Source organism: Strongylocentrotus purpuratus, unplaced genomic scaffold (genome assembly GCF_000002235.5).
Source record: "Strongylocentrotus purpuratus isolate Spur 01 unplaced genomic scaffold, Spur_5.0 spur5_scaffold_4, whole genome shotgun sequence".
NCBI classification, from domain to species: Eukaryota; Metazoa; Echinodermata; class Echinoidea; order Camarodonta; family Strongylocentrotidae; genus Strongylocentrotus; species Strongylocentrotus purpuratus.
Genome location: NW_022145610.1, coordinates 660,405 through 688,043, shown reverse-complemented (window position 1 = coordinate 688,043; position 27,639 = coordinate 660,405). Strand labels below are relative to the sequence as shown.

General features: G+C 35.8%; 1 protein-coding gene across 1 annotated transcript in view; it reads right to left on the bottom strand.

Annotated features, from left to right (window-relative positions):
- The window catches only part of LOC115929165, a gene marked incomplete at its 3' end in the record, with an annotated part of 47,717 nt that extends 20,517 nt beyond the window's left edge, over window positions 1-27,200 (bottom strand). Inside the window, 22 exon segments of the mRNA XM_030997572.1 lie at window positions 1,407-1,748; window positions 2,620-2,830; window positions 4,040-4,188; window positions 4,483-4,693; window positions 5,357-5,505; window positions 6,949-7,128; window positions 7,743-7,919; window positions 8,443-8,619; window positions 8,996-9,187; window positions 9,864-10,068; window positions 10,762-10,935; window positions 11,573-11,643; window positions 12,742-12,846; window positions 13,275-13,434; window positions 13,842-14,126; window positions 14,683-14,780; window positions 15,491-15,574; window positions 16,390-16,532; window positions 17,385-17,541; window positions 20,488-20,774; window positions 21,893-21,944; window positions 26,781-27,200. Coding sequence (XP_030853432.1) covers window positions 1,407-1,748; window positions 2,620-2,830; window positions 4,040-4,188; window positions 4,483-4,693; window positions 5,357-5,505; window positions 6,949-7,128; window positions 7,743-7,919; window positions 8,443-8,619; window positions 8,996-9,187; window positions 9,864-10,068; window positions 10,762-10,935; window positions 11,573-11,643; window positions 12,742-12,846; window positions 13,275-13,434; window positions 13,842-14,126; window positions 14,683-14,780; window positions 15,491-15,574; window positions 16,390-16,532; window positions 17,385-17,541; window positions 20,488-20,774; window positions 21,893-21,944; window positions 26,781-26,882 — 3,711 coding nt within the window.
- Window positions 27,201-27,639: the final 439 nt, after the last annotated feature.

Below are 27,639 nucleotides of genomic sequence, written 5' to 3'. Positions count from 1 at the left end.
TTAAAGGGAAAGTTGAGTTCTGTTGCAGAGGGCGCTACACAAAATAATTTTTTGCGAGATATTGAAAAACTGAGTGTCAAATTTGAAAGAACATACAATTTAAATGATAAAATCATCTTTGTGTGATTGAAATCGGTTCAGAGACGGCTGAAATATCCATAAATATAACGATTTCTAATATTTGTGTACCACTACAAATATTCGATAATTTGACAAAAACGTTGAAAAAACGAAAGAGCGCCTTTTACATCATATTTTAACAAATGCCGATGTTTGCTTTTTTGTTGGCTTTTTCGTGTTGGTTATATTACCATCAACCAGCTGGTCCATGTATTGTTATTTTTACTTAAATAATTAATAACGGTCACCATATCTTTTTGAAAGTGGAGCTGAATTGATAAGATCATATTGGCTAAATTTCGCTAATTTATGGGTCTAAAAGTACCTTCATAGCAATTTTAGGTTCTAAAAGAGCACTAGAAATGTCATGGATAAGAATAAGAGCAATAACCATGCACTTTGAAGGCATTTGTGGTCTGAAAACAGAACTCGATCAACTATCCCTCTAATGTTAAAGAAAATGCAGGTACAAAATGTGTACCGGTATTCTGGTTAGGTGAAAATGGCTTTGTGGTTTTGCTTACATCAACATAGGATCATTCAAAGAATAAGTTTGTGTAGGCATGGAAACATATAATGTATCTCTGCCTTATACGGTCATGTATATTCAACCCACAAGAGTAATTCAGTGCAGAAATTTCCTTCAATTAAAACCTAAACTCACCAGCCTGATCGAAGGGTGCTAAACTTAATCAGTATATTTCCAATTTTGATCAAATTCATTCCCTTTTCAGCATTAAAGTAAAATCTCAAGACACAACTAAAATCATGTCGGTGAGTACTGCACATTGTTTGAGCTTCATAAACATGTTATGAATATTTTCTAGTTCAGGCACCAAAACAAAGACATATTCCTTCAACTCATGCAGCAAAAAGGAACATGTAAGATATCTTTAAACCTAAGATTAGGGTCTTGTTTGTGCAAGAAAGATTTTTTTCCTGTCAAACCTTTTTTTCAATGATTTCAAGTTTTCAGGTGGGGATAAAACTGTATAGACTTCGCAATGTATTGAAAGATAAACCATACTTATTAAAACAGGGGCTTATAGTGTAGCGATCACCAAAATTATATTTGTGTTGTATGTTACTAATTCCATGTATATTAAAAATATAAAGAGGAATTTTACAAGTTAAATACACTCTAAATTAACATAAAAGCGATCTGCGAGAAGATTGTTTGAAATAGGGCACACATACATTCTAGCTGTACACAAGTTATAACTTTAGCCGATTAATACACTTTAAAAGTGATACGAGGCTGACTGTGATGTTTCTAGCAAGCTTACCCTAACAGCATCATAATTACATCCTGGTTCAAGCAGCAAGTCAGTGAATGTGATCCTGATGATGAAGTCTTCAGGAGCTACCAAGATCTTACTGCATTCCAGGTCAGCAGGATAATCAGCTGGGTATCCAGGACTCTGCAGAGTGTAGGTGGTACTGCCCTCAGTGGGGTAACTCTGGTCACAACCATAAGGTAGAGGACAGGGATCTAGGTAGCACTCCCTCGACTCTGAGGGGCGGGTCATGTTAGAGCAGTCCATCTCGTCAATCACAACACCGGATCCTTTCCTGGTCACGCACGACACTCCACGGGTTTGGACACCAAGGGCACAGGTCACGGAGCACTGGAGATTGAAAAGATTCAAATTATATTTACATGTCCACAAAGATAGTTACATTTATGTGTATCATTCTTGTATTTCAACAGTCTTGCATCACGATAAAGCCTAAACTAAATAAGATCTTGTATTGCCCTCTTGGTGTAAGAACCTGGGTCGGTCAGTCAGATTTTTTTTCCCCCCTTAAAATAGGCGACCGTTGCCCAAAAAAACTAAAAACCAGAAATGTCGCCCAAATCTTGCTGGTTTCTAGCCGGTGCAGTTCATGGTATATACACGTACATCAGGCTGGGGTCTACTTGTTTTTTTATGCTAGCAGGATTTAGAAACTAGGGCAGAAGAAGGGTGAGAATTTGGAAATTATTTGATGATTTAATGCATTCATATAAAAAAATTTAAAAAAAATCTTTAAAAGTTTTTTTTTTTTAATTTTATTTAAAAGCCAACTGTAGATTTTAAGATTTAAGTGTCTGTCGCAAAGGGAATTACATTTTTTTAAAGCATTTGTTATTATTTCCATCCTTTTAGTGTTGCTGTAAATGTAACTCTTCTCATAAAATATCATTTACAATCAATCACAACAACTTGCAAGGTTAACAGGTAGTTTTGTAGACTTATGATTGATAAAACACTGCAATCAATTGAAAGTGTCCCCAAAAAATACCAAACCTTCAGGTTGTGCATTTTCCTATGTGACCTATTTTTTACAAGTAGGGTAAAGCAAGATTCAAAATTGAAACACAAAAATGTTAATCAATGTCTTCAACTTAGGCATCTATAACTCTCTACCCAATAAATCACTCATATCTCCCTGTGATTTACCTGTGATCAGGGAGTCTAACTTTACATTTGATTATCAAGCTGGTGATGTACTTACTGCACTCCATGGTGTAGCTTCATAGACTCCTCCGCAGTCTTCTAGATCACAGATCTCTTCACTGGGTGGTTCTAACAAAGGATTACAGAGAGAACCTACGACAGGCTCAAAATTACCACCAGCAATGGCGTAACAGAGGACATTACGTACTCTGACACCGTCACCGCAGGTCACAGAACAATCACCAAAGTTCTCAGATACCCATGTGTAGCTAGAAAGAAAGGAGAGTGAATTGAATTGAATTGAATTGAATTGAACTTTATTGAATTGACTTAAACTTTATTGAATTGAATTGAATTGAACTTTATTGAATTGACTTAAACTTTATTGAATTGAATTAAACTTTATTGAATTGAATTGAATTGAACTTTATTGAATTGAATTGAACTTTATTGAATTGAATTGAACTTTATTGAATTGAATTGAATTGAACTTTATTGAATTGAATTGAACTTTATTGAATTGAATTGAACTTTATTGAATTGAATTGAATTGAATTGAACTTTATTGAATTGAATTAAACTTTATTGAATTGAATTGAATTGAACTGAACTTTATTGAATTGAATTGAATCGAACTTTATTGAATTGAATTGAATTGAATTGAACTTCATTGAATTGAATTGAATTGAACTTTATTGAATTGAATTTAATTGAACTTTATTGAATTGAATTTAATTGAATTGAACTTTATTTCATTCATCATAAAAACATCATAACAAACATATAAATACAAAACATAGCGTACAAGTTAAAGAGAAACATTTACAATACAATACAACAACAAAAATATATATGAATGTGGAGACAGCTAGGAAAGCCAAAGGCTTTATTTGTGCTGCCACCAAAACAGTAATAATGTATAATACAGTATTATATTGTTGTTAGAGAAGGTGCTTTAAAAAGAAATATATTTTAAAATAGTAAATAGAGGGGGGGGGGGGGGAACAAAAACAAAACAAAAACCAGACCGTGTATAATAAATCTTTATAATCAATCTGCACGTTGATTGTGGATGTACATAGGTCACTCATTAGACACTTCAAATCATCAATTTATCCAACATCAAAATCAAAACAAGTGACCGTACATTGAATGTATTAATAATAATAATAATATTTAATTTTTATATAGCGCTTATTAACAAAGTCATGCAGTAGTTCGATGGAATATACGGTGGCAATAAATCAAATTATATATAAACATTATAAACAGAGGTGTTCAAGTTTAAGACATAAATAAGATTTAAGAACCGTTAGAATTTAAAGAAATCATCAGATGCAAGTAGTTTGCGGTGTGGCATTGGCGCACACAATGAAAATGACATTTAATGATTCCTTAACCTAGAGACAAGTTTGAAACAAAAATGACAGTTATATAACCATCACTCTCCATGTTTATGAATGTGGGAGTATACTTACGTTATGCAATCCCCAGGGTTACAAATCTGAACACTAGCTGGTTCTGCAGCAGGGTCACATGACGTTGAAGGAATAATGACATTAGAATCCTCAGATTCTACACAGTATACAACTCTGGTCTCTACACCATTGCCGCAGCTAACGGAGCACTGAAAGAAAAAAAGATTGGATTACTAAGGTGATGCAACATTATCAAAATGCAGAAAGAAGAGGTCAGGCCCGACTAGTTTCATGATGAAACCACCATATCACATCCAAATCACAAAATACATTTCAATATGTGAGCTCTATCATGTGCATTGTCAATTAATGCTTCATAAGACCTCCAAGCAATTGCAACGTTACAATCGCATAATGTGATGGTACTTGTGATCGTTATCAAACTCCACTTGTGGTGTGATTGACATCAAAACTCTTTCAAGAGACGGTGTCAGTATACTTACAGGACTCCATGCACCGATTCTCCAGACTGGATTGCAAGTAATTGGTGCTTCACAGGGTTGAGAATCAGTGGGTGGCTGTAGACCAGCGTCTGTACAATCCTGATCAGTGGCTCTTACAGGAGCTCCATTCATGAAGGTAATACAAACTACAAAACGAGTCTGGATTCCTGCACAGTTGCACTCAGAGAAGGTGGATGTCAGGTATGTGTACCTATAAGATAAACAAAGATAAACATCATCATCTGTACAAGTACACAGTACAGTAATGTAAGCAAAACAACATGGACGGCATCAAGAAAGGCACTTCGCTTCTTCAAATTCCATCTTATCAGATTACCTTTTTCCTTAACATGAATGGAAAGCCTAGACTTATATCTGGACAATATCTGTTGCATTAATCAACCAAGGCCAGTAAAGGAGTATAAACTACTTATTCTTGATACGTCATGTACAATGGAAATCATATTTGTTGTTTTATAGTGTATACTTAGTTTGTACATTCTTTTTCTCGAATAGAGTAGTGGACACATGGAATAGCCTATCTGAAGAAGTGGTTAATCCCCCATCTGTAAATGCCTTCACAAACAAACTGGATAACTATTGGGAAAAAATCACCTTCAGTATATGACCCTGAAAGTAACTAGAAGAAGTATGCAGAACTATTCCACCCTCCACACACACACCTCGACACAAAATCAAAACAAACAGAAGTATTGATGTAAAGGAACCCATTCGATCAATGAACAGGCCCTGTCTTACCAACATCGATGGATTAAAGTAAAGTAAGTAAAGTAAAGTATGTGATATCTTCATTGAGAGTTTTCTATAGAAACAATTGGTTATAAACCTGGAGGACTAGCTGAGGGGTACTTACTCTGTGGGGCAATCTCCTTGATCACATAAGATGGCCGATGGTGGAGCAGCCTCAGAGCATTGAGTGTTACTCACTGTCTGGTTATCATTGTCAAGATCAACACACGCCACTGAACGCTGCTGAATACCAAAGCCACATGTAGCAGAACACTAAGAGATGACACAAATGACAGAATGTTACAAGATTGTCAAAAATCATGGATTTAGTAAAAATGAGTTTATTTATTTATTTATTTATTCAAGTTTTATTTGAAATAGAGGGTAGGTACATTCAGTTTAACAAAACTGTGCATCACTTGTGCATTTAGTTGGTCAAGACAAAAGTGGTAGATAATTTTTGTCAATTTGCTTGGACAACTAAAAGAGCATGGTAATCGTTACCATGACAACGACCAAAGACGTCGTTTCGAAAAATTTAAACTAGTGGATTCGTTGTTCAGCAAAATAGGGGTAGTAGCACATAAAACTACAGAAAATTCTACAGAAAATGTTAAGTACACATTAAAATGGCAACGAAGAGCCGTGTGCTTATAGGTCCATTTGTCCAACCAGACGGATCTGTGTTCATCATTAAATCAACTGCCCTATTTCTTTTTTAGCGTATCCGGACACATACCGCCTGGACAGCCATCCCTCGGACAACTACCTAGGATAGTTGTCCGAGGGGGGGGGGTAGTTGTCCTAGAGGATGGTTTTTGAAGGTGGTAGTTGTCTGGGGGGTAGTTGTCCTAGGGGTAGTAGTCCTGGAGGGTGGTTGTCCTAGGGGGGTAGTTGTCCTAGAGGGTGGTTGCCCCAAGGGTGTAGTTGTCCTAGAAGGTAGTTATCCTAGGGGTGGTTATCTGGAGGGTGGTTGTCCAGGGGGTAGGTGTCCTAGAACCCTTTTTTAGATATTCATTTTGAATGTAGCCTTATCTGTGAATTACGTTTATATGGACAAAATTTTCCTGCTTTATTATAGCTTTAAGTGAAATGCCCTTAACAAGATACATTTACGATGACAGATAGCTCCTAAAACATATATGGGGCCTGTCACCACGAAATGAGTCCAGTTGGTCAAAAATTTTATTCCTGTTTTTAAGTATTATATGAATCTACATTAAGTAAGCTTTAAATTAAGGGGTCACACATTAAAATTGATAAATTATATCCAGAAATATGAACAAAAACCTAATTGGACTTTATAAACAATGGGATTACCCGGTTTTAAAAATGCATCATTTTCGTGATAATTTCAGATTACATAGCCTATATTATTTGCCAAAAAATGTTAGGAGATATTTTCGTGACCTAAGCTCTGGGGACATAAACTACAAGACATTAATAAGTCGATTTTTGGAAAAATCTTAAATGTGGTAGGTAGGTCAATTTTCAGTACATACACACTATACATCGCTATTACTACGATTGAGCCTAATGCGACACTGGACTCATTTCGTGGTGACTGGCCCCATATAATAGTATATATAATAGTATAGTATATTTGTAAAGCACTTAGAGACATTTGTATTAAGCGCTATATAAAAATTAAATAATATTATTATTATTATTATATACTTATATATACAAAGTTATTTCTAGTCTTGATATTCTTACCTGTCCATATTCTCCTACTACATAGGCATAATTTCCACAAGGTTCTAGATTACAGTCAAAGGTAGTAGGAGGGGCTTCCAAGCCAGCACCAACACAGTTAGTACTGCTAACAACACCACCCTCTGATGATCTGCATAACACAACCCTAACAAAGGATTGGCTGCCACATGGGAGTGTGCACTAGAAAGGAAGATGGAACCAAACAAATAATTGTGAACCTCTTTAGAGATTGAACACACGTATGAAAATATTGTGGTGTACATCAACCATAAATAAACATTCTCCAAGATTTGATCATTTTTCCAATGACTCTTTATATAAGAAGTGGATTTAAAATGCACTTTTGGACCCCTGATAACAAAAAGCTGGTGTTATGAAATATACAAATAATGACCGCTTTGAGGGGCATGGTTTAAACTATTACACAAGGTGATCTAAAATCTGTACTGTCCCTGAGACATGTGCATCCCACATTTGGATTCTCAAAAAGGGATATTTTGACAAACTACCCAGTTCCCACTGCGAGCATCCATTGATATCTTAATGCATAGCTATTCTGTCCTTGTATTGAAGCCACGAGTAGAGCTATGCTGTCCAGCAGTCAGTATTGCAATCATACCCGACTTTTAACCAATCAGAGGGCTAAAATCTTAATATGCAGTTTATAATATCAGATATATGACAATAAACCAAAATGAAAGGTAAACATTTAAGACAATGGGACAGAAAAAAGTACCTGAAAACAAATATGGAATTAAAATTGAAGACAAATGTAAAAAAGATTGATTGCTTACCTCTGGGAAAGGTTGTACCTCATAAGTATATGTGATTGTACATGGTGTTAGATTACAGCTTTCTGATTCTACTTGTCTCACCAACCCAGCACAGAAAGAATCGTCTACGACTTGGTTTGATTCGCTCACGCAGAAGATTGAACGGCTACGCAAACCAGGTCCACATGACACTGAACACTAAAAAGGACAAAACAAGATCATTATAAAGTTGATCGTAGTCTTTTTGGAACACACCCCCCGCTAGTGTATTAAGTGGTTATCTCATGGGATCTATTCATTAAAGTGCAGCATAAACTGATAGTGGTTTTCATAGCAAAACAATGTCCAAAACATTATTCATGATACAAAACGGAAGATATAATGATCTACATATTAACATGTAGATGTCATGAAGCAAGCACCAGTATAGCTACATTAAAGACCCCCAGGATTACTAAAATGTACAAGTCATGTATGTTTCTTTCCTGGGGACCTAGTAATGAGGTAATTCCATATAGTAATAATGGTGGCTTCCTCGCCTCGAGCAAGTTTCAGGTAATTGTCAATAACGTTTGCTTAATAAGTAAGCATAAAATCTAAATACGTTTTACCGGTCTATCGTAATAGATAATGTGATATTGATATGATACTTAGATCAAGAAATTCATAATAATATACAAAGCCAACTAAAGATCTGGAACTTTGACAAGTAAAGACTCACGTCTCCGAATGATGTAGCAACATATCTGTAAGTATCTGTGCAGATTTCTTGAGTACAGATCTGTGAGGAGGCAGGTCTTTGCAGACTGGCACAGTTGGAATCATCAACAACCATCCCAGCCAGGCTTTGACAGAATACTGTTAACTCCTGAACGCCCTCACCGCATGTTACTGAGCACTAAAAAAATTAAAGATTGAAGATTAAAAACAAACAAACAAACAAAAACAAACATTGATTGATATCACCATCTAATAAAACAGCTTCCAGCAAACGATTTGTACCAAAATACATTTGTAGATCTTCACTTGAATGTTCATAGATTTTACTGATCCATATACATGTAGCTATATAAATGTTTAAAAACAATTAAATGCTTACTGATCATTTATTTACTATGCACAATACCAGGAACTCCAGCCATTGTGCATTGTGAATACATAACCATGCAGCTGTCCTGCACAGCTAATGTGAACACAAACATTACTCCTTGATAAACATGCTTCCTTGGTTTATTATACCGGTAACTAAAACGAGTACAAGAAGATGAACTTACTGCTCCATTTGGAGAAGTTTGGTAGAAGAAGGTATCAACCACTGTTCCTTGGCATGGCACAGGATTACAAGTCCTTTCTGTCACAACCGATGAGAAGAGGAGTCGACAGATCTCAACTGACTCAGAGGTACCATCAGATGTGGCGCAGAAAGCAGTACGGCTCTGTACTCCAGTATCACAAGTCACAGAGCACTAATAATGACAAAAATAATAAATTTGAATTTATATAATAAAAATAATAATGATATTGAATTCTTATATAGCGCACGTATTGACCTTGCAAGGTCCTCGAGGCGCTCCAACATTACCTGGCTATGCTAGGCTGCTGATTTCGACGCTCACAGCATTTTAAGGAATTCCTTCTTACCGGTACCCATTTAATACCTGGGTGGAGAGTGGCAAATGTAGATCAATGTCTTGCCAAAGGACATTAGTGCCGCGGCGGGACTCGAACCGCATACCTTGTGATCGAGAGATATTACCCCGGCCATCAGATTCATTGACGCACACAGTGTGCACGATTTCCACTCCCTGGGGAGTATTCCTACCATATGGTCAGCATGAGGGCATATGGCAAGTTCTATTTTTACAAATGTTTTCATCACCTTACCAGGTTCCAGTTTTTCTATTGGGTATGGAGTGGCAAATGTAGATTAATGTGTTACCAAAGGACATTGGTGCCAGATTGTGTTATTTCTCTTCTCCTATCTTCTTCCCTCTTCTTTCTTCCTCCTTAACCTCCTCCTTCCTCTTCTCCTTCTCCCTCTTCCATCAATCTGGCACCAACATTATGTACCATAAATCGAGTACACATATACAGTAATTTTAGTTGAAATTTGTGTAAAGTAAAGTTTGAATGGAATCTCACCTCTCCATAGTTATCGTAGAAAAGAACGTAGCTAACCCCAGGACAGGGGGTAGAAGCGCACTCTATAACCTCTGGTGGACGCTCATCAGTACACAATGAATCATCTACAATGTTGCTTTCCGAATCAACACAGTTCACTACACGGGTCTCAGAACCAGTCCCACACGTAACTGAACATTGACCGCTTAAGATCTGGTACGAGGCTCTGTTGATGAACAATATTATTCATGTTAACAAAGCTACATAAAACGCAATAGTAAACATTAATATAAAAACAGACAGTACCATAAATCTAATGCATACTTTTTAAAGATAAAGATCAGTTATGGTCATGCGATTGCATTGTGAAAGAAACGTTGTGAAATCGATCAGAAAAGGTTGATCATCTAGCATAGATGTACTGCAAGGTTCTGGAATCATCAAAATTATAAAAAATTTGGCCCAGTCTTCATAAAGTTACAAGCACTGTACACAGAAAGATGTATATGGGACTATGAACACGTGCGCGACACGTGCATTTTTATCTCTCACAGTCCAATAGATAAACTAATTTACCAAATATATCAAATAGTAGGCGGTTTCCCGGCAAATTTTTTATCATCATGTATTATTCAAAACATATTCTTTCACATGATTGGTAATAAGAGCTTCCATTTCATTTTTTGAAATTGGGGTGTTTCCGATACTGGTCTTTACCTTTAACATTTAATCAATGGATATTTCTTTTCTTTTTAATGAGTTCACCCATTTTCATACAAAATTCAACCTGTTCAAAATCAAACAAAACCAAAACGTGCAGCACAATGTGCAGGACACAGAAAGTCACTTATCTTGGAACATTTGGTGTTGATTCATTCAATTAGTGGTCTATCTAGTCACCAATGTAACGCATACTTACTCTCCCACGGGCTGTGGTCCACAGCAATATTCCCTATCAGTGGGCTTGTCCTCTGGACACCTACTCTCATCAGGTACGAGCACTGTGGTGCCTTCTAACTGACGCTCAACACAGAACACATTACGGTAAGAGAAACAGTCCGCCTGACAATCACCATAACTACCTACTAGCCATCTGAAATCAAAACACACGAGAGAGTGTCATGTTTCTGCATTCTATAAGTTCCTTTTACTGTCTATGTCTGTCAAAATTTCCTCCATGACACACATGATTTTGTAAACAAGAGCTCTGCTTACTATGAACAATGTTAAAAGCTTCTTGCCACAAATTCAATGCTAGGTTTGTCATCTTCTGTATGGACGACTCAAACGAGTTCTTAGTGAGTATATCATCATTAATAATAATAATGATAAAAACGGCGCTTATAAAGCGCTTACCACTTAAGTCTTTAATATAGGCTATTATCTTACATTATATATTTTTTATTTTCTGCCCACCATAATAGCTTTGGAGGCGACTTTTTGACCAGTTAATACTTTCCTTTACTTTCCTTTTCATCTTTTCATTTCCTTAACCCTTGATTCTCTGTTATTACCATGTTATGATATAATCATTTACGATTATTGCCTATTCTCTCTACCGTACTGATCATTTTGGTTGTACAGATCTACAAAACCAAACTCATGTACGGTATACTAATTCCATATAATGCATCAATTTTATTTATCAAGATAATGTCATAACTATCTAACTCACAATGGTTTGATAACTAATCATTCAATATTTTAATGACAATGTTTTGACAACTCACTCTGGAACACATACTCCTCCTTCACAGTCATACATGCTGACAACCTTCAAGCACTGGCCATGAACACACATCTGTTAAGGAGAGAAAGATGTTTTCATCAAAGTGCATATGTAATCAGTTTAAAATGTTTTTATCTGTTATAAACATTTGAAATACATGTATTTACCTTGCACATAAACAGCATCCAATAAACAATGTCAACATATGTAAATCTTGAATATAGCTCAAACCTTGTGATATTACATATGTACTTTGATAAAATAACATGACTGACAAACCTGGCAGAGCTTTAACACATTACATGAGAACAAATATTGGTAAATGCTCTTTAAAAAAATACACACATGAGTAAGAGAAAATATATTCATTTTCACAACATTTTCAGTAGATTACATCAATCTTTAAAGGAGACAAAACTTTTAGATATAAAATAATTTGGAGTATTATAAAGCATTAGTTCCTACACTTGTATTGGTAATGGTCATGAAAAAGGAAACATACACAGAATATAAAGGAATTACCAGAACTCTTCATCACTACTTTCTTTCTACTACATTACCAATGTGAATTCAACATTAGATCAAACCAAAAATACTTCTTTATACAGTCAAACCTGTCTACAGCAACCGCCCAAAGGAAACAAAAAATGTGCATGTTGTAGACAAGTGGTCTTTGTAGACAGGTTCCTTTAGTACATGTTTCAATGAGAAACCATTTTCAAGGGAAGCAAAAAATGTGCTTGTTGTAGACAGGTGGTCCTTGTATACAGGTGGTCACTAAAGCAGGTTTGACTGTACCTCAATGAGTACTCTATGGTTCATATTGAATGGGACTAACATTGACTAGCTCTTGCTATTTGTTCGCTCCGTTAACTCAATGTGTAATCATTTTCATGCTGAAATACAATGTAACTTGAACTTTAGATTCAATTATCGTATTATTCTAGCGGTTATTCCGGTATAAACGGCTGGCATAAGCCTAATTTACTGTTACTTTTGACAGCCAATCAGCGCTTGTTATATTCGCGCCTTGTTCCTTTTAGTTTCTGTTTATATTGATCGATTTCGGCTTTCTGTTTCATTCTTGCATTTTACTCTGGTGAGTGCAAGTCGAAGAGCTTTAGTATGGCTCTCTTCAACGCTATTCTCAGATTCAATTACGTAACTTACCACTCCTCTTCCTGTGCCACACTTGGTTCCATCTAATGCTGGGGTATGATTAGTGATTGCTTCAGATCTACCTGGAACCCTACACTGTAGCTCCAGACACATATCCTGCATAATAAAAAAAAAGAGGTTATAATTATACATCTGACATTATTCCCATGCTGAATGATTGTTAAATGATTAGTTCATTTAAAAGGTATTGAAACAAAAGCAAACTAATTTTTTTTTAGTAAACATTGAATTTTTTATACAGCTACATGTATATTGATCTATGAAATCTGTGAAAATACAAGTGAAGATCTACAAATGCATTTTTGTTCAATTTTCTTAGGCTTTGTGATTATCAGATTTTGTCTTGCTTTTTGCTTCTTTTGCAGCCCGTAACACCTTGGAATGTTATATCTGTGGTATTGTAAATCTGTGTACCAGCATTCCTATTTAGTTTTAGTTTTTCTTGATTTCCAGTGTAAGATATTTGTATTAATTAGTAATTATTATCAAGCTTAAGAGATTATTTTCATTTATGCCTCATATACCTGTGAATAGATGTAACCATCGGCAACAGTAGCCTCAGAGCCAAAGGTCATCTGACATTGTTTGAGTGCATCATAGTAATGACCAGGCATCACGATGACCTCACTGTTATAAGCAGGGAAGTCACCCTCGGTCTCGTCAAGACATGCAGAGTCAGAGGTGCTATACAGAGAAAATACAAAGACAACTTTAAAGCATTAAGAATATTTAGCATGTACGTGTCTATATAAATATGAATCATATTAGCATCTTATTTTCAAATGCATTATAGTACACATTAAAAAGAATTGTGATTTATTTTTTTAGAGGATGGAAGTAGCATGAATTACCGATCACATGGAAAATGACATATATGTATGTGATTAAGATCGCTAGAGAAGATGTTTAGTCTAACCAAGCACTTGATACATTTTCGTTTACTTAATTGAAACAGATCAAGCAATACAAATTGGAAATTGCTTGCAAACATTTATTCCTCAAAATCAACTCACATTACCAGAATCTTACAAATAAACTCTCTATATACCTGTATTATCTGGATTAAATTAAACTTCAAATCTATGACTAACCTCAAGAACTGAAGAAGATCCTTGTTGCTACAAAGAGACCATTGGAACGCTTCACTGCCCCCAGAGTTATCTGTAGCCATGATGTTCTTGTTATTAGCACATCCACTCTCAGAATCATCATGATATATTCCCAAACTATGTCCGATCTCATGAGCCAATGTAAAGATGGTACCGCTAGGACCATGGTCCTGGGCAATGATACAGCGTCTGCTTGGATCACAAGCTCCACCAATATCCTTGGATTTGCCTGTGACAGCATCGTTGCCACCGATCTCCAAATCACGCCTAAGAAATGTAAAAAAAAAAAATTGGGAATAGCGTTTTATGATCTAAATTCTAACAGTAACAGTAACATTGCCAATTTATTCTTCAACTTAATAGTTGAAGAATAAACAGGGCATTGTTTGCTCACAGTCACATCATTATCAACAACAAAAATAAAAACAGAATCTAGTAAAAAAAAAGTTAAGGGTTTGACCGTTGACATTAGAGTAAATAAGAGCAATCTTCATTTCAGCTTACTCCAGCTCCCAGGAGCTCCGTCGCCGCAGTGCGAGTGTCAGCATCATGAGCATGGACATGATCTACACAAAATCAGGTACAATTCATAATCATATGTGAGACATGTTGTTAGGTATATTCTGCACAGCTTCATGGGAACATGATTAACATTTATGATTGCACAGCCAAAAAAGGTCTGTAAAAAGAATCAAAACAGAAATGATAGATATTATATGTAGACCTAGCAATGCAATGCAAACTTGACTTTGGTCGAATACAGTAACAAATTAATTAGCGTGTGGGACCGAGCTTCGCACTTGTTCTAGCAAAATTTACAAACCTTGTGAGAAGAATGGAGATGTCCGATTTTTCGTCCTTCTGCCATTCACAGAAGTTCTTCAGAGAGTGTGATAGTTCATCCGTCAGGTCAAGATTACTCTGTGTTATCAAAAAGATTCAAATCTAATATGTTATACATTTGAGCATAAATGATGCCTGTTTGCAATGCGTAGCAGACGATCACGTGTGATTCCGCACACTTTCATCGCGACCACTATAAGCAACAGGTGCGCGAGTTGAATGAGAGAGTGTGTGTGTGTGTGGGGGGGGGGGCGGTGGTAGGGTTATAGGGTAGGACCTAAAATATTAAATGCAAAAGAGAGATATGTTATTTTCTCAGCTTTGTTTATTAGTATATGCTGAACATGCACTATTCAGTCACCGGAAGGCACTCTCCGCCTCGTTATTTATCATTTTTTTCTGTGGAAGACTTTAATTTGATATGGCAACAAAAATCCCTCACCAAAACATACCGAAACAAACTTATTTTGGGGGTGGACTTCCCCTTTAAGCCGGTGTGGAGATGGCCTATTATCATTTTTTATCCGTGGGAAACTCATCCCCCCCCCTCCCAATTGACAATATGGCAAGTGTATCATACAGTCTAATAACTCATCTAGTGTAGACGAAATCTTAAAATGAGGTAAACTCAAAATATGAAAATGGTTATCAAGCTTGTTCAGCCGAGAATAAACATTTTCAATCCAATCGTTAAGGAGCACAGCTACAGAATTTAAACATCTTAATATATTGTTCATGAAGCTAGAGAGTTCTCTATATCACTGTTAATTGATGATTTAAAAACATACCTGAGGTGCTGTGAAGATGGTGATGCTGGTGACGAGCAATCGAAGATCAGCTGATAAGGTTTTATCTCGGAAGAGACCAGCAACCTACATCATTGATATGAACAGAATTATGTGCATTCTCATCAAATTCCAATGATTCATTCGACTTCATGCATTAATTGTTTAAAAGTAATAACTACTTATAGTTTAAACTATAAAATAATGTTGTTATTCACGCTTCTCCTGATGTCTTACTGCCTACCGTATTGGCAATAATGCATGTGTATCATTTGCTCTAAATTCCTTTTATTTTCCTTTTCAATAGAATTTGACACTAGCACGTGCCAATTCGGATGCATTCTGCGGACTACAAGATCTTATAAATTCAACTACAAAAGACCTTTTTAACGGTAAACGCCCTTTTGATATCTCGTTTACCGGTACTATATTCCATCTTTACTCAGAAAATTTACTTTCCTATGTAAGTCCCTTGTAGTCCATTTATAATTTATTTATCGTTGATACTTTACACGTACAATATCATCTTCAAAACCAATAAATAATCATAATTATGAAAGTCAAAAAGTCAAGGAGCACGGCATTTGAGGAAAGTAAGGACTCATTATGATGGCGTTTATGATAAAGTAGGATATTTCAACAAGACATTTTTTAATGCTAAATATATTACTCATTGCGGATATAGTATCGAAATAATATCGCTAGTGACATTCGTTTGCCATACCTTGCGAGACAAACGAATGTCACTAGCGATATTATTTCGATAAGACATTTTTTGTTTGCACTATACAAATAGAAGAAAGGATAAAACGACAAACTACGGTAAGGAGAAAATGAAGAGAAGAGAAGGAGAAGAGAAAGAGAGGACGTTCAGTTTTTCTCTATATCAATGTTCTGTTTACCTGGTTGAGGATTGTGAAGATGTAGAACTCTGTATCATCACCATGGTAATCAAACATTTTACTGTCTGCCACCACTGATGTTTCGATATATTTTATTCCACTGGTTTCCCGCCTTCCTGAGTCTGATGGTTTTGGCCTTTTACCTACAGAAGAAAAAAATCTAAATCGTAAAACGTCCTAGAAATAATGAGCACCACCAACGTCGAATTTATTATTGTACAGTAATTTTTCATCTGATCCAGAGAAAATAGAGCAGGGGGGTGTTTCACAAAGATCCTAAGTAGAACTTAACACTAAGTTGGACTTAAAAATTTATGGACAGCCATTGGAGCCTTAAAATGAAATATATTCAAAAGCAGAAATTCAAGTATTTTAGACTTTTTATAAATTCCACATAGAATCTCCCATGATAATAGAAAATATGAATGATTTGAATCAACATTTTATGTCTTTTAAAATAACTTTTACAAAATGTTTTCAAGGATACTAATGGCTTTCCATAATTTTTAAGTCCCACTTAGAGATAAGTTCAACTTAGGATCTTTGTGAAACACCCCCCAGTTCTATCAATGTAATACGATCATGGGTATACTATAATCTTTGATGCAGTCTGTCGTAGTTATGGCACATTAATTTGCCCATAGCATGGTTGCATGATACGGGCTACATACCACACGATGACAAGGGTGAATACAAAGTATTTCAACTACATGTTCAACAACTTTCCTTCTCTTGTATATGAATCTTGTGACGAAAAATTCATGACTTAAAAAGTATGTTTAACTTCCATGCATTGGATGACATTAATGAAAGTCACCATGTTTTGGTTTTCGTTATAAACTATTAAAGATGGTTTTAATCCCATTTTGAGACCAAATGTCAGTCCTAAATATATTGACTAACTTGTATACATTACATTTTGGAAACCTTCAAATAATCTCCTGAAATTAGATACAATCATGTTAGGTTTGATGAAGAATGCACAAATCACTTACTTTCTGCGTTCGTTTTAGAGATAGCCCTATCTGCAGGAGATAGTTTGTACATGATATGGGTTGGTACTTCATTTTCTGATGATTTCATCTTCACGATGTGATCCTCTCTTAATGGCTTCAGAACAAAGTCTCCTTCGGGGGTTCTTATCATTCCCACCTGTATAGACGTATATGATGATGGTAATTTAGATATTAAATCCATGAATTAAATTCATTCATCACAAATATTATATTATAAATTGTACGTATTATATTATAATTGTACGTCAAAACAAATAGCATTCAAAATAAATAGACTTGTTTACCAGTGTATTTCATTTTTATTTTCTCTTCCTAACCCTTGCTAATCAGCCATTCATTGAATGCAATGGATGGTATATAAGCAGGGGAGTGTTTCACAAACTTGTCACCAGTGACAAGTGACAGTTGTTATAAGCTACTGATGAAATCCTTGCATCTGATTGGTTATCAGCAGATTTGTCACTGATTTTTGACATTATGTCTTGGAAAAAGGCTTTGTGAAACACCCCCAGGGGTTGGTATGAATGTAATGCTATGAATGATGAGATTTATATGGATGAAGTCCACTTCACATCGATAAGTTGTTGCTACGTTGGGTAAGACTCTGACATGCTTTTTAATGTCAAAAGAAATATCTGCTCAAAAGTATGCATGAAATAAGTAAACGGGTCTATTGCGTTCCCTCTCTATGCGATGTAAAATACAATCCAATCGTCTGATACAATAACAAAGAACAATAAATTGTCATTACGATCGAATCGTATGTTTGTTGTATTTTTGGAGGGGGTGATCAGAACATTGAGTCAAGAATTGTACATAATTATGTCAGAATGAAGGTGTAGGCCGGATCATGCATGAACCAAAACAGTCGGTTTGTGATATCAAAGCAACGATATGAAACCACTGCGGTTTTCATGTTTTTTAAGTCAATTTCCACGCATATAGGTATTATAAAACGACATAATATTGATGGAATTCAAACGAAACGATTCATCAGTGGAAAAGGTTGAACAATCAATTAAACATGAAATAATAGTTTAGCTTAAAAGCGTCGTTAACATACACAACATAAATCCTTGTTGCTTTTCAAGGACGACATAATAGGTATATACTGGTTATAAATTGAGCAATCTAATAAAAATATTTACACTCGTTTTCCTAACTTTCGTTAAATCGTGATTTCTGTTAGTTTCCAAATGAATGCAGTATCTCTCGTTCATTCACACTAGTAACACATTATTCAGTAAAGCAGTATACAAGATATTGCAGACTTTGCTATTATAAGACGCCGTGTCTGACGAATCATCAACAAAAGACCCAATTCGATCTCATCCATCACACAGCAATGGCATAATCGATTTCTATTATCTGTATGATAATAGGATCATCAAGCAAAGCGGTTCATGACCACACCCTACACTCAATACTTTTCAGAGAGATTTTATTCTGGGAATGCTTTTGAAAAATGGCTCTCAAATAAGAGGATGGTACAGGGTGACAGAGGATTTTCTGGATGGACAATGTAAGTTGACCTCAAAAACTATTTAGGACATTTCAAGAATACTTCCCCCAAGGAAAATGAGCTGTCGTCAAAACGAGACGTGAGTATGTTTTGTACTGGACTGAAGTTGTTTCGTATATGACTTCGCGGTTTTGATTCTTCAAGCGGATGATGCAGTTGTTTTGTTTGTAAAACTCTGTGGAGGACCCAAATCCTTTGTTCACAATTTCTTTTAAATTCTCAGAGTATGATATAAGTGTTGAATTGATACAGTCCTCCATTGGCATCCTTCAATGGAGTCGTGGTTCAGTGATTCTTTAAAAAAGTGGAGAAACTGGTGATCGGCTTAGCGCTTTTATTTGAATGTTTTGCTATGCACACCTACTTTCTTGACGTGAAAAAATCATATTAGTTCTTTTTGGGTGGCCAACACAAGATTATGCTTAGTCCGGTATAGACGTCAGACTACAACTTATCTCACATGATCTGAACAGAAATTTTTGTTTATTCGTTCAATACCGTAACAACCAAACATGATAAATCGGGCGTGACAATCTACTGCAATTAAAACAAAATATAATAAATGAGGTCGGTGGCGGATCCGGTATTATCTGGCTGGGGCACAAGTTTGAACTTAATTTTTGGGTGTGACGTTTTGGTTACAAAACTGTTACATGACTGATTAGCAACAACAACAACAAAATCAGTTGGGATAATCTGAGCATGAATATTCTTTCCTCCCCTCCTCGGTGCCCATTTGGATCTGCCACTGGGAGCATGCATACTATTTGTACTACTTTTGTCATCAATTTCATCGTTTCGTCACCATGGTTTGGATCAATAATATCGTGTGTACCATCTGATAACATGCATTCCTTATAATGATGTTTTCATGGCTAATTTTTCACTAATATGCATCAGACAACACATACAGATGACCAGTGTCATAAATAAAACATTTAAAAAACACTTTTCATATTCACGTTTTCTTCGTTGAGTAGAGATAATCATGCAATATTATTATCCTACATAGAGTGATTTAAGGTAATCCATAACTTTTCATTAACTTCATTCAAGATTTATGTTATTAGGTATATATTTAGGAAAGTAGATTATTAGTATAAGTCCGAATCATCCAAACATAACACTACTCAATATCTGATAACATCTCTTAAAGGCATAGACAAGTTCTTGTCATGCGATTACATTGTGAAAGAAACGTTGTGGAATCGATCAGAAAAGGTTGATCATCTAGCATATAAGTATTGGTGTGTACTGCAAGTTTCTGGAATCATCAAAATGATAAGAAATTTGGCCCAGTCTTTGTAAAGCACTGTACACATAAAGATGTATATGGGACTACCCTTTATCTATCCAGTCCAGATATATATATATAATAAGTTGCCAAATATATCAATTGGTAGGCGGTTTCCCGGCAAAATTTGTATCATCAAGTATTAGTCAAAACATATTCTTTAACATGATTGGTAATAAGAGCTTCCATTTCATTTTTTGATAGGGGGCGTTTCCAAAACTGGTCTATACCTTTAAGATAAGAGTGGTAACAATCATTTTACTCACCAATCCATTGCAGGTACTCAGCGATACCGATGAAGTGTGTTCACTTTCCTTCAGGTGACCTTGATGATAACACCCTGTCTCAGGTTGCTCTATCCTGACCTGACCATTCTCATTGATTCGCTTCACTAGGAGACCAGCGTTGAATAGATCCATAGTCTGTTTGAGTTGGATGTGGAACACGTGATCGAATCCCTCGACGGAGTATTCTGATGTGGAGGCTACTGACCTTTCTTCCACTGACCTCTGGTGTCTGGTGCCTAACCGCACAGGCTTCACATATTCATAATCTGTTCAATCAAACAAAGCAAGTTTTACAGTTACAACGCTTTGTTTTTCAAACAGGCAAAATTTTGCCGGGAAGTTTTATCATCCAAAATATTGTTTTGAATCATTATTGGTTTGATTTTCTAAATTGTAAGGCTCTGCAAAGAAATGTTCGATAATAGATCTACATCATCAGTAGATTGTGGATAGCCATGACGTCATGATGGAGTGATGCTGAAGTATCATCTATTACCGCTGTATTTCCGTAGAATGACCTTTTAAATGTATTAATCCCAATGTCGTAAGATGTGGAAACGTATTATAGCACACCGTTTACTGTTACCAAATCACATATTTTACCCTTGATAAGAACAAGTATGTATTCATCGAACTGTTAAACAAAATAATGTAAGAAAAATACCAGATACATTAATTACGTGATATTGCCTATTTCAAAGAAGTATACCACACTTTCCTTTTCTTACCACAACACCGTTCCCCTCCACGCCTTATATAGACACTGTTTTGCCCTTTAGCCTTCCATTCCCATGTTTTTCCTTTTCTGTCCCCAGTCTCTCTCTCTCTCTCCCTTTCTCCTCCTTTTAGTCTTTTTTCTTTCTTTCTCTCTATATCTTTCTTTCTCCTCATCATACCATTCTCTTTCTCTCTCTTTCTATCTCTCTCTCTCTCTCATGCATAGGCCTACACGTACGAAACAAATATTTTGATAGATATCAACATACCGAAATTCATTAATGCTCATGGTTCTCGTGTTGTAAGAAACATTACAAAGAAGTAAATGAAACCGAACCACTAAATAAAGGGCGTGGTTACTCCCCAAGCCCATTAATCTGTTGAATAGGGAAAGAGTCAAGAATAGAGCATGCCGTTAAGATGTTTAGTACGTCGTATCCATTACAAAAGGATTAAATTATTGACGGTCGAGTAATCGTCGGCTCTGTGATGGGAGGATTATTACTCGCCGGTAAATAGAAGCATTACACAGATACAGCGTCTTGAGTAGTAACGTTAAAATATTAGTCCCGAATGCCAGAACTGTAACGGGTATCAATTTAATAAGAGATAAAAATGATAGTTATTGTTTAAATATTTAACTATCAATTATTACTATTCAACTCACCTGGCAAATGTGTATAGTGAAGTACATCTGTTCGAGATAATTTGAATTCCTCCTGAAACAGAATGGAAAAAAATATAACATGAAAACTTGAAGTCAGATATAATTATTATGAGATTATTACAAAGAACTCTGTAGAACTGTATGGAAGCTTAACTTAAAATAAAACTTCTTATTCATCACATGTGACTGATATAATTCACAAAGATACATATTAGTTTCATGATCTTATTAAATGATAATGCACTCTCCAGTATAAATGATTTCATCTGGGGGCTTCACTAGGCACCCCTCCCCCCCCCCCTTTCGTTCTTCATATTCTATTTTTCTTCCTCTTTATCCCATAAATGGATGTCATTCTAAATAACGTTTTAATCGTAATATACATATCACAATTAGACATTGCGTTCGATGAATGCAAACAATCATAATATATGGATATTGAGTGACGTTTTATTTTGTATGATATAATCAGAGGCGGAACTTAGGGGAAGATAAATTGAATGTACCCCCCCCCCCCCCTTATCAGCAAAATAATTCATTTTGGATTAAGCTGGTGGTGAGGCTACCAATATATATTATTCAGCTAGTCCATACTCACATCATATAACGAATTAAATCATGGAAGTTGCCCCCCCCCCCCTCCTACGAAACATCATGACTGTTATACTAATGTGATTCATCGATTTCTCGGAAGAAATGTCATTCTTGTGCATCACGTAATACAGGGAAAATAAAGAATGATAAGCTAGATATCGTGCAATCGGGAAAAAATAATGAAATAACGAATGTCCGTTCGACCATTTAACCTTTTTATTTATTTGATATCCATAAGAATGCGAAGTAATCTTTATCTCTCTCATGATTTAGCTGACCACGGTGATTTATGAAAGGTACACATTCATCGATGAAATGTATATTGAGCCAGACATGATTAAAAAACGTCACAATCTCTCCATTCTTTGGTTTGCATTGTAATGTCTCTGGAATGTGGACAGAATGTTCCGATTTTCCCGCCCTTCAAAGAAATGCTCTCCATTTGCTGTATGAGTTTTACTTTTTTTTCCCAGAGATAAATTTCCTCGTCAGGGTTGATAAACACGTGAAAACTAATGTGAGTTTGGTATTATAATGATAACGGATGTTACGATACTTAATGCAGTTGTCTTTCTATTCATAACGTCACACAATATTGCTAACCTATCCTATATAATTATTCATTTAATTTCATCTTTACTGTCGGATTTAACAATGGTCTAAATTTTGAATAAAAAATGTAGCATGCCTTTCATTTTGTATTTGTCCAACGAATTTTTACGTTTATGTAACGAATATGTTATTAAAATAACTTTAAGATACTGTAGAGAAAGACTTTATTTAGCTTATAACATTACAAAAATGGACGTTTCATCGATTTAAAATCACATTATTGACAAATGGTGATATTCTGTAATGTGTCTGGTGTATACACAGTATTTTTTTAAAGACCTCAAACGATTCTACTATGTTCGTAACCATATTTGCGATAGCAATGCATCGTGTAACTCCGATTCCATGCATGCTCACTGCGCTCAAAGAACCATTGTCGGTGAATGTCCGAACTATTGACCATACCCTGCATGTACTTTCTAAAATGGCGCCTATTGGTCCCGGTATTGGTCATACTCCGGATAATGATACAATCATTCAATATAGGATTACTGATTGATAGGCAGATTTCTTCTCAGACGATAGGACTTCAATACAACTAGTCTTATCAAAGCATTCAATTCTAAAATCTTTTCTCAGAACAAAAGGGAGATTCTTCAAACGCCCTCCATTCTACAATTTGATGTCGATCTAAAACATACTTAATTTCGCAGTAGACAGTGACGCTAATGCTTCCATTCCAGTTCATTATGAATGGATGGATCAGCTATTGTCAGAAGGGTCGGGGCCGGAATTTGTCCCGTGAACAATATTTCGGGATTGTCCCTTCCTGACATACTTCCGGACGTGTCGTTAAAAAAAGTGTATTACCCGTTGGAATATGATTCCATGGTATGATGGAAATAGAAATATCGTTTTTGTCTTGTTTATCACCATTCATTTTGTTCTCATTCTTGTTTTTAGTCAAAGTTTAGACGAGACATCAGTATAGAAGTTGCTTTCATGTTAGTAATTTTAGAGGCAATAAAGTCATAGCCCCGAAAAGTTGATAAATAGTAAAAAGATGGGTCATTCCAGTAAAACGACATCCCATTAGACCGACAAAAACAAATAAATACATTAAGGGAAAACAGAAAAGTTGTTATCGGAAGCCTTCCGCCTATTGGTCATACGGTCAACGAGATTGACGTTGTTGGCTCACGGTTGGAATGAAATTATATAACAAAGAGAATAATATGCAAACATTATATAACACAAGTCACTATAAACGAGAAGGAATTTAAATAGATTTAAACAAACAGTATACTAAATCCGTCAAAGTATTGTGAAAACTTAAAGAGGGTAACTAAAGAATATTGATAGTTTGTTCATTACGTAATAAGTGAAAGGATGAGTAAACCCACAAATACGGAGGCATCGGTCAACAAATAGATCCTCTAGTTAAAACTTCAGTAATCAATGCAATGTTTACTTCTTAGCACGGATATAGATGTTCTACAGTGTATCCATGCTAGATTAGTGACAACTTGGTGATATCTTTAAAGCTAACATCCAAGTGATTATGCAGCGTCACAGAGCACAACTATCGCCAAATTATGTTGTAAACAGTATTCCCATTTTTCTGGCCTAAAGAGTGAAGGGGAAATCATCAACGAAATGCAATATATCCATAGACCTTATCAAATTACTTCTGTGAAACTGCGAAATTATGCGGATTTATAACATTTTTTTTTTGAAGTACGGAGCTCTCCAGAGGAGCATTCTTGCACCCCGCCCAACTGGTTTAACCGTCGTTCCTGGTTGCCCATCTAATGATTTCAACCGTTTACCAGAGGGCGAATAATGAAGAAAAGTTCGTTACATAATTTGCGATGATATATGATTCCGAATATTTATTTTATATATTGTTTCTCACTGAAGTTTTAAAGACCAGTACCAACAAGACGTTGTCCCGAATAGTTATTGTTGTATTCAGAGGAAGATTTAAGCCTAATTAATGCCCGGAAATCGTTTCGTCTTTGCCATACGCTGACAACAACTTTTCTGACTAAATAAATGACCTTTTGGTTGCTTTCATCATGCATTCATGCTCCCAGTGTTGAATTATCTAGTTGCCCTTCCAAGATAATTAGTGACAAAACCAAAGCTGACATAAGTGTTCAGTTAGGTAGAGGCCAACGAAAAGTTGTATAAGACCCCATTTTCTTCGCAGGCACGATCATGATCTTTGCATACTTCTTGCCAAAAGGTTGTAGGTCCATGATTGTTGCGGATTCCAAAAGAATAGAAAATGGTGCCATAAGCAATCGGACCAAGGCTTACAAAATCAAATCCCTTTGCTGCGGATAAAGCACAGAAAGTATTTCACTTCAGTGGTTTTGAAAGCGGCGTCCTCTAAAGTGACCACAACTGGCTCATTCATTAAACGAGGCAGGGGAGAAAGTAGGGCTATGTTAAAGTGGAAACGCCCATCGGAGAAACGTTAACACTCACATACCATGTGATCATAATGATACCATAATAAGCATCAATGGAATGTGGTACAGATCTGAATAATTGTATTATTGTTCTTGTGTAACTTTTATGAGATAAATTACTCAGTATCATAACATTCTCAACGTAATTATCATAAACATTAGATACATTTTTGTTTCATTGTCAGTGAGAACATTCTTGTGGAATATTTAACTACTTTATATCAAATTGGAGGTTTATCAATTTAATATGCATGTTCATGAACTGTCGGTATTGATGTGTATGACTTACAATATTAGCAGAAATAAACTATCATAAATGAAAAACTATACTCTGTAAAGATCTTTTCATAATTTGAAAATATTTTTAGAGTCTTTAATTCCCACTAAGAATATAATGCCAACGAGAACATAAAAAGAAAAACTTCCAGGAATGTTTCTTTTGAAGCACATTAATCACATCTGTTCAGAATATTTTGAAATATTCACGTCTGTCCATGTTTAGATTATCTACCTATCTGACCTTCAGAACTACCCCTCAGTAGTGAATTAACAATCAATAACATGTTCCGCGATGATGCTTGTATTGATTCAGCTAACATGCATTCAAAACTTTCCGACACAGTGAGTGAGAGGAAGTATAATGAATGTTCATGTTAGATCAATTGCTAATCACAAATATAAAATCGAAATGACGTCGTTTTACCTGAAAGAAGATTACGTGTAATGCAACAATATTGCCTTCGTCAGGTTATTTCTTAAATGTAATTTGTATCGCTTGGAAACTTAATTTGCTAAATAAAAAAAAACATGACGAGGTAACAATATTTGGTCGATTCGATAATCAAGTTTCAGTCCTGAAAGTTTTACAAATTCGAGATGGTTAATAATAGTCAATTTTATTGTCGTAACCATTACGTAAACATTACGGCTGTGATGTGACAAATTCTACATAAAATTATTAATGCTACTGCATTAAAAGGAACGACTAAGAAATCATTCTAAAAACGATTTCTGTTTTAGAAAATAAAAGTTTTATCAACGGCGGGAAGGTAAACAAGGGTAGAACTAACTTTTATAACTTTCCATTTCATGAGAAACCTCGTCAAAATACAGTCCCAGCTCGCCGAATACGCATGGGTGTGGTCAAATAGGGTTAACTTCATTCACACATGGCCTGGGCGTTACCACCACCAACTGTCCGACAAGCCAATCACATAATAATGCAATCATAAAATTTGATTTGAAAACAACAATTTCAAACTTACCGGTTGGAAAGGTTTGGCAAAAGTAATTGGAATGAACACTGCTGTAAGGATGAAACAGACGAATGGCGCCGTATTCCACGTTGACCTACAGCGAGGCGCCATTTTGCTTGGTATAATTTTGACGATGGCTAGCGTCAGATAGAGAGGTAGAGTCCTCTGGTGATGCGACCTGGAGAGAAAATGCTAGTGGCCTCACTCGACCAATCTTCCACACGCCGAAACCTCCCACGTACAATTCCCGCTTCACTCGCTCCGAAAAGAACTTTTATTATTGTCCGGTGATGAAAGCGCCACGGAGAATCTTACACAAGCTGGCACCAACTCGTCCACATCGCCTTCACGATAAACTAGCGAAAGACCGTCAACCACGAATCTCTTTCTTAACTCGGGCAAAGATGGGCTTGGCTATTCAAAGTGGTACCTATTTGCACCCATATCAGAAAGCTATTCAAGTATGTATAGAATCGCCATATACACTTCGGTATCATAAAGGATACACAAACTCTCGTTGATTCTTTCTTCTTGGGCATTGAAATGAAGATACTATTGATGATTACGTAATAGGGAATGCATCTTCTTTGTAGTGATCCGCTCAGCATGACAATAGTATAGATATATGAATGAAAGGATACGGCTGGTGACTTTGAAGATTCCATCCTTTCATCAACGCCCTATCTCAAATCTCTGAAATAATCACCTCTTTAAAAATAATATGTAACGGTTTTTTTTCTCTCTGTGTGTCTTTCTCTCTCTCCTCGATCCCTATCTCTCTCCCAACCGCCACATTTAGGCTTATTAAGCCTACAGTTTTTAAAGATCAAATCATGATTCCTATCACCATTACTATTGTAATACTGTT